At 42.1% G+C, this 8,851-nt stretch overlaps 1 protein-coding gene across 1 annotated transcript; it reads left to right on the top strand.

The window, feature by feature from the left end:
- The first annotated feature begins 4,744 nt into the window (after positions 1-4,744).
- On the top strand, positions 4,745-8,287 carry LOC124053128 (carbohydrate sulfotransferase 3-like). Its single transcript, XM_046378093.1, has 2 exons — positions 4,745-4,877; positions 5,086-8,287. Exons 1-2 carry the CDS (start codon positions 4,798-4,800, stop codon positions 6,314-6,316), a joined length of 1,311 nt encoding a protein of 436 aa, XP_046234049.1. The 5' UTR covers positions 4,745-4,797; the 3' UTR covers positions 6,317-8,287.
- The last annotated feature ends 564 nt before the right edge of the window (positions 8,288-8,851 follow it).

The following is an 8,851-nucleotide window of genomic DNA, read 5'->3' as shown; positions in this document are numbered from 1 at the left end:
GTAGTTCTAAATCGTTAATCGGTTATCGGTTTCATAATCCGATAACACCATAATCGGGGGTTGGGGAAGTATTCAGATCCTAGCAAATAACAACATCAAAATGTAAAAAAAAATGTTGCACAAGGAAAATCCTGCATTTCACCTTTCGCTTTGTCTAAGTTAAAATAAATGTTGTATCAGCAAAGGATGCACAGTGGCCCCTTTCAGAGCCTTACTTCATAACATACTATGTTGTTGTTTTATTATTACTGACGATATAATTGGAGTGGTATAACATACCACTCTTTACCAATGTTGTAAGTGACATATGTAGAGATAAACACTTTACACACAACTTAAAAATAGTCTTAATATGATCATATTTAAAGAACTGATCAGGATCTTAATCTTAGACCCAATGTTAAGCTGTCAAATGCACGTAACGGAGGCTATATTTCTCCATGAATTAGAACCTGGAAATGTTTTGTAATCACGTCCTATCAGCAAAGGTAGAGACGCACACACTGTGGTTTCTCCACTAGATGGAGCTCTTGCTACTTCTTTTGTTGATACTACGTCAATAACTAGACTTCTAAAAACATAAATTAGGCCAAAATCACAGCAGCACATCTCACCATTAGGCTCGGGGCCAGCACCTCGTTGTTTACCCTGACATTGTCTCTCATCAAATTAATGTATAAAAAGTTTTTTTTTTTTTTCCTCTATTCATTATTACAGACTAGAAACAGATGGTCCGTGAGAGGTTGTGACTGCGCACCTCCTGGCTGAAGCTCCGCTCCTTTGGACCAAACTTTCCCATGTGATTCACTCGAGTCGCCACCGACTTGTCATTCAGTTCACCGGGCAGACTGACCTACAGCCCTCCTCCTCCTCCTCCTTCTCAAACATGATTCCTTCTGATCCACGGGCTTTACTTAGTAAAAGCAGTCAAGCTTCATTTGGATTGCATTGTTTTTTGTCACACAAGTGAAGCAGTCTTGGGAAGTAATGGAATTAATTTCTATCCGGAGCTGCTTTTTGAGGAAAGGCTGATCAACTTCACGGATGAGCCGAAGCAGAGACGTCTTCAGACACTGCAGCTCATCATGCTGGTGGGTATGGAGAGTGGACAAATTGTTTCTTACAAATGACTAAAAACTTTGAAACCTAGTGATAATATCACATGGGCGGACTGTTAAGCTCTAATAACATCCTTGAAATCACCATAAAACTGTTGTGGTTCTCGTATACATGTCACTTAAAGGAAAGTGACTTTTCTTGGGCTTTTTATTAAGAAAGCATGACTCCACTTTGGCCAGTTTGGCCCTTTGACCTTCTAAATGCAGCACATGCTCTCTACAGACCACAAGTCCTGTGGGACTGTAGAAGTTGGGCTTTTTCCCATTAAAGTTTTTTTGTTTATACACCGGGTTAGAAATAACGGCAAAGATTTACAGTGGTAAGTTTGATACATTTTATTAACAGATGTGCTGCATGGCCAGTGTATCTGCTCTCTAAGAGGAAAATCACCACTCAGACAGAAGCCTGACTTTCGCCTACACTCCGAGCTTAGTTAAACCTGTTGCCTGCACGCCATCCTCCTCTGTCCTGCTCTCCATCCCTCCCTGGACACCCTGACTGATTCAGATGAACTGCCTCCTTGGCTATCACGTCAATCCGGCGCTGCACTTATGAATAGACTGGTAGTTTTTAATTGTAGCTTAAAGCACAAAAGTAAAGACCGTGATAATAGAAATAGTTTAATAACGATGCATCTTATTTTATATGTTGATAATATGTGACTATAGTAACTACAACTATGACGTAAAGGTAGTGGATTATAAATGTACTGTACAATGTGTCTTTCAGTGATTTATTAATCTGCTCACAATCACTTCAAACAAAAATATTACACAGGTAGATACCACAATAAACCGGCATGGAAAATGATGACTGACATATTTTATATAAAAAATTTTTTTTTAATTTTTTCTCTATTTTTTCCTCTGTTGTCAGCCGCCATCTTGTAATTGTCATGTGTTTTTACTTTATTTGGGAGAGCATCCGTTTATTTGCTCGCCACAAGTGAAAACAGTGTAATGGGCTTGGAACAGGATATTCCAGAAACAATGCTATAGTATGTACTTGCAGTATCTCAGACAGAAGTGGGTTTGGCCGGTTGGTGTTTAATTTGCCTTCACATAAGGTTTGATATTAAATAAAAGGCAGCTATTAAAAGCATTTGTAGCGAGATGATAAATGTTGTAGTGGTGGTTTTGTTATGAGCAGATGATCAAAAGTGTCACATGCCTCAGTGGTTTGTGAGAATGTCTGCTCGTGGATTTTTTTTATTTTATTTTACACAGCAGATGCAATAAGCTGAGATAATTGGTGTGCATCTAATTTACCATATAAATGACAAAACCCCAGAAGACTTATTTTTCTTGATGAATTGTGGAGGTAACCGTTTTTATTTTAAATCACATATGGCGAGACCTTAAAACTACTTAATATTCAATCCCACAGAACTGTGGTGTACTTCAAATTTATGTCAGATCAAGTTTTTCAACAGTAGTCGTTCACTCACGTCTTATTTTGTGACGGGCAAATCATTTTTGGTGCTTGTCTTAATTTGTTCACGTACAGTCATAGTGGAAAATAAACTGCAGAATAAATATGCTGTACTATAACTGTAGGTGTACACAGATGTTCAGTTGGTTTACTCGGACAAACTGTGACTGCACTTGTTAAACGAGCACTGACAGCTTTATGACTGTGATTTCCTGTGATGCGGCTGACTATCAGACTCGCTCAACATGACTTGTAACATCCAGGGGATTCGTCTCTGACCCTGTGACGTGTGAGTGACCTGGCAGTTTATGTTCTCAGCCCAGAGGAGGTTTAGAGCCGCTCCTGTGCAAAGAGACCTTTGTGGCTGTGGCATGCGGCAGTGTGGTGCAAGACGGAGCTGATTTTTCCTCCTGCTGAAAACGTGTCTCAGTGCACAGGCTGTTCACCTTTTCATTACACGCCGTTCCACGTCAACAGTGCTCTCTGTTGGAGCTTTAAACTTCCCGTTCACTCTCGGAGAATTTCGCAGGCAGCAGCCAACCGTTCACTGTGTTTAGACTGCAGTCATTTGGCCTGGTGTCTGTGTCTGTGCTTGAGAGAGGTCACAACAGGATGTGAGAACTGGACCTCCATACCTGGACACGTATCAGCTTTTTCGTTTCCTCCACAGTACTTCTTGTTTCGTGTCAAACGCACGCCTCCTTTGCTGTATTGAGTTTAAAGTTTGGTCTGTTGCTTGTGGCTGTGCTGATTAACAGCAGCAGTTTCACTAATGTGTCAGCCCCTGAAGCTAGACCTGCAATCGTTTAACAGTTGATCCATAAGAAATCACACACACTCTGACACACTCTGTGTCTTGCACCTGATAGATCCAATAAACAAATGCTTCTCACAATCCTAGACGTCTGATTTGGGATTCAAAAAGGTAGACTGAACACCCCATAATTTCAACATTTTTGTGGGCACAAATTAGATTGACACTTTCCCAATTTCCTCAGGGTTGCGACTGTCTCATTTAGTCTTGCTGTGTTATTGACTGTTTCACTGACAGAGGAGGCAAAGCAGGATTATGCTGAAACACAAAGATTAGTCAGGGATTTGAACCAAGCTGCCATTAAACTGAAATAACATCAATCTTTCAGGAATTTCAAAGACATTCCCAAATAGACACCACTGAATGTACTCTAATTTCATTTGACTGCCCACCTTCCTGCCCTCTACAGCCCCACGGAGGTACTGAATGGCCTGCAGGCTCCGAGCACTACAATTTATGGAATCACGGCACGCAGGCTTTCCCCTTCAATTTCAGCACTGTGCAGTTATACTTCTCGGTGTTTAGACATGTGTACCCCTCAATCTCAGTCAGTGTGTTAGAAGCACAAAAGCAAATTATGAGGGAGCAGCAAGCCATTAGCCCACCACCAGATGGTCTACTGTACCAGTAGCTCTGTGTCGCTGAGGGGCCTCTGTTGAAGAGATCTCCTCCCAGTGTTGACACGGAGAAGCAGCTGGCATTCTGGACACCAGGCAGCTCTGCTACCTATCAGTGGGAGTTAGAATTATCACCCTAACGCGGGCAGGAAGCTTTACAGTTGTGGAGGTACAGTTTAATTATAAAATTGTTCTTGATTGCAGTTGTCCCCTTCCCCCCTATTTTTAAATAGCTATTACAAAGGCTGACACATAAACACTGATTTTCCATGTGCACCAGACTTTAGTCTTGCATGGTGGGTGGGCATGTTCCTGAAATGCACTGGTGCACCTAAAGATAACAAGGACTTCCTCGTGGGAAGATTTGGCTTAGATTCCAGTACAGCATACTCGGATATTTTCTGTTCTTAACTTCTTAAGACAGGATATTTTGGTCTGTGGTGAAGGTTGCTTTTGCAGTTTTACACACCTAACAAATACAGGGAGAAAACAGGCTGCATATCACAGTACAGTTTTACATTTGCAACAATAAGCTGTCAGGTTTTCCATATCCACGAGTAGCTAAAAGAAATACCTTAACGAGTTTTGACAGAAAGAATTGAGACCGAAGCAGGTACTCACAGCCGTGCTCAAATGTGCAAAATGTGTAACTGGCAGGTTGATGTTTGTTTCATTTACAGGATAAAACATTGCCTACATCGGGGAATACAAATCACTGGAGGTCTCTTTAAGAAGGCTACTGGAGACTTGCAAGATTGGCAGATCCTATTAAGAAGCAGTCTGTAAACGCATATCCAGGCACAGCTACATCCAAGAATGAGGATCAAATACACAATATCCATCGTCTTTTTTGTGGCACTTGTTATCATTGAAAAGGAAAACAACATTATCTCAAGGTAAGTCCATTTCAGTGATGAATGGAGTGCTTTTGTTATTTATTTCTTTTATCTCGCTTATCTCTTCCCAGCCCGGAACAGATGTGTTACAAAAGCTCCTTGAGCAAAACAAAATTACTGCAAATGTCAGGTTGAAAAACAAGGGTATGATTTCTTTCAGTCAACTTTGAAAGATTATATAACTCTGTGATTTCTCTCACACTTCCAGGGTGTCAGATAAACTCTCCTTAAAACAGACCCCCCAGACCCCTCAACCGCCCAGTGGTTTCTCACACATTCTGCTGAAGCACAATGGTTCCTTACCATCACTCAGCAAGATGGACTTGGCCTTCATGTTGATGAAGCGGCGCCTGGAGAACTACAGCGAGCACCAGGCGGTGGTGAGAGGGGGCAGCAGAAAACACATCCTCCTGTTAGCCACCACCAGGACAGGCTCCTCCTTTGTGGGAGAATTTTTCAACCAGCAGGGAGACAACATGTTTTACCTGTTTGAACCACTGTGGCATGTGGAGAAGATGCTGACGCTGCAGACCGGTGGCACTAACGCCACAGTGGCAGCCAAGACGTACCGTGATGTAATCCAGCAGCTCTTCCTGTGTGACTTCTCCCTGCTGGAGAGCTTCATTGAACCACTCCCTGTGGACCACATCACCACTGCCCTCTTCCGCAGGGAGTCCAGCAGCTCTCTGTGTGAGGAGTCGGTCTGCAGCCCCTTCATCAAAGGGGTCTTTGAGCCTTATCACTGCAGGACCAGGCGCTGTGGGCCCCTGAACCTGACCATGGCATCTCAGTCCTGTCTCCAAAAGGAGCACAGAGTAATCAAGTCAGTGAGGGTGCGCCAGCTGGAGACCCTCCATCCTCTGGCTGAGGACCCACGCCTTGACATAAAGTTCATTCAGCTTGTTCGAGATCCTCGGGCTGTACTTGCCTCACGCATGGTGGCCTTTGAAGCCAAATACAGGAACTGGAAACAGTGGGCTATCGATGGGGATGTTCCCATTGGTGATGATGAAGTGAGAAAGCTGAAAGGCAACTGTGACAACATAAGGATGTCCGCTGAGGTGGGCCTCAGGCAGCCAGAGTGGCTGCGTGGGCGTTACATGTTGGTGAGGTACGAGGACATTGCTCGGTTCCCCATGAGGAAGGCCATGGAGATGTACAAATTTACTGGAATCCCCTTCACTCCACAAGCAAAATCCTGGATCCTGAGGAACACCCAGGCCTCTAAGAAGACCAGCAGTGTTTACTCGACACAGAAGAACTCCTCAGAGCAAGTAGAGAAATGGAGGTTCAGCTTGCCATTCAAAATAGCTCAGGTTGTACAGAAAGTTTGTGGGCCAACGCTGAAGCTTTTTGGGTATAAATCCATAAGCAGTGAAGAAATGCTAACCGATAAATCTGTTAGTTTGATTGAGGACAAAGTGTTCAACTTTTTATAGACTTTGACAGATATGAACTCTGAACCCTGGTGCAGGAAATACCAACCTTTCAGAAAACTCTGGAATGACTTATATTTATTAGGGTCTTTTATCCTGATACTGAGAGCTATATATTTTGTGGTATTTAGTGTGGTATTTAGACAGTGTGGTATTTAAAGCTTTTTACTATTTAAAATGTTTTGATGAAGAAAATGTATGGTTGGTCCTAAAACACTTATAAAGCTTTTAACTCTTAAAGGAAACTGTACATATGGGTATAACAGTGAAAATAGAAAACTAACTTTGTTTTTGCACTGTTTTCTCTGTAATAATGAGCTCTTTCGAACACATCCCTGAATCTCGATTAGTTATTTTTTAACCAGTAACTCCTGAGTCAGCAACATAAGCTGCTTTTACGCCAAAGAAACTTGAAACTATGAAATATTTTGCATAGCCAAAAACAAAATATTGATTGCTTTGTATACAAGTTCTCATGGCAGGAAGAGGAAATGCCAGTGTGTTGCCAGGTAATTTCTATACATGAGATTTTCAAGTATGTCCCGTGCTTATTTATTTATTTCTTCTCTTTACTAAGTCATAATGACTCTAGCTCTGAATGTGCTCTGTGTGTTCTTTCCCCCTCTGTAGGGGTACTTTTCTTGCACATTTATACTGTAGTTTGCTGCACACGCATGTTTGTAATTGGCTAAAAGTTGTTTGAAGTTGTCCTTGGGACTGTAAGGACCCGTTCTGTAAAAACAGATGTTTACACTGCCACTGTATGCAAACATTCCAACTGCAGCTGGTTTGCAGGATTGTGTGAGGTTGGTCAGCAAGTCTCTGTCTGTTGACACAAGTCTCTTGGCTGGTGATAAAAAGAGCCCCCCCCCACCCCCACCCCCCATACGCTGGCCTGCCAAACTGTTTGCTGATGTTCCAGTCTGTGCCTTTTGCGTTTTTGTTTGTTAAAATAAATGTTCTTCTGCATTTACTGTAAAACATCTTGCTTTTGGCATGAAAATTCGGTCTCCATCAAAACTCTTAGCGGAAAGAGTTTTTCATTTAACTTTCACATTTTGTCATGTTTGTCAGTTATCTTTCAGATCAGCGTAGAGGATGTTAAGAACTTATCCAGGTGGTGTAAAATATAAGGAACGCAATACAATACACAGTCAACCGTTCCTCTGCATTAAATAAAGACGTTCATAAAGCTTCTAATGGAGTATGACGCTTCACTGATCGTTAGTCGGGGTCTGCCTGCGATTACAGCATGTACCAAATGCAGGAACACTACATTAGCAGTATTAACATGACCTAAAAGTCTACAGCCGTAATGTGGCATGCTAACATGGTTACCGTGACAATGCTAGCATAACGTTTATCAAGTGTAATGTTTAAGCTGTTCACACCATGGTTATTTGGTCACACAGCAAAGCAATTGACTAATTGAAATTTTGACCTCTTATTGCCACAAGATGGAAAGAGCTCTATAAAAGAACCATTCACAGTTAATTTCATCATTTTAGTTGTGAAACACAACCACTCGCTGATTTCCAAAACTTCACTTTGAGTGGTTAATTGAAGTGTCTCCGGCTCTTTGTTGTTCTACCTAAACCAAATGTTTAAACTGCCTGCAGTCTGACTAGTTTGTCCCTGAGGAGGCAAGAAGCAAGCACACTGTGGAGGCTTCCTTAACTTCCAGCGTGCTCACCACTGTGGGCCCAGCTATTTAAGTCTGCAAACCTAGTAATTACCTCAACTTTACATATAATGTGGTCCAAGTAATTTTGGTCCACCTGACCCCACCCGCTTACAGAAACACAGGAAAGCTGTCCTTTATATAGTCTTTCTCTTTCCACTGCAGTCATTATCTTTCACACCAAAAGTGACCTTTTTGTTTAAATACATTTTGTTAGACTCATCTGAGCTCTCGCACAGCTTGAAGCAAAGCTTTGAAGTATGTTCACTCATATCAACAGATTATTATCTGGTTGTTTTTGGCTGGCTGTTCTGCTTCAATAAAAAAACGAGTGTTAAAGGGTCTGCAGCGTCTGAGTTTAAACCTAATGAGGAGAGATTCAGCATTCATAAACTCTTATATTGGAGTGGATTTATGTGGGACGTGTGGAGGGTGGAGTAACTGTATGGTTGGAGCAAATATAGAATAACCACTTTCCACTGAATTAAAGCCTTCCCACCCCCCTCTGCGGTAAAATGAGGGCATTTGGGTAACCCCACCCTCCTGCTCTGTTATATGGTACCCTGCCACATCAACCTTTAGGGGTCTGACATATGCAAAAGAAAAGCCAGAGGAGAGGATCTGAACGACACTGCGCTGACGTGATAAACAAACAAAAAACCGAGTTAAATCAGACGTGTCCCAAAGCTACACATTAAACTGTTGCAGATGATAATGATGGCTGAACAGGAGACATAAATGTAAACACGCAGTAAATTATCTCAGACTGTGGAATGCAATTCATAAAACTCAGGTTGTCGCTTGCGATAATGAGTGACTGCAAGGAGTCGGCACAGGATTTCAATGTCTCTCTCTGT

The sequence above is a fragment of the Scatophagus argus genome, chromosome 21, assembly GCF_020382885.2.
Source record: "Scatophagus argus isolate fScaArg1 chromosome 21, fScaArg1.pri, whole genome shotgun sequence".
In the NCBI taxonomy this organism is placed as follows: domain Eukaryota; kingdom Metazoa; phylum Chordata; class Actinopteri; family Scatophagidae; genus Scatophagus; species Scatophagus argus.
This window is presented reverse-complemented; position numbering and strand designations above follow the sequence as displayed.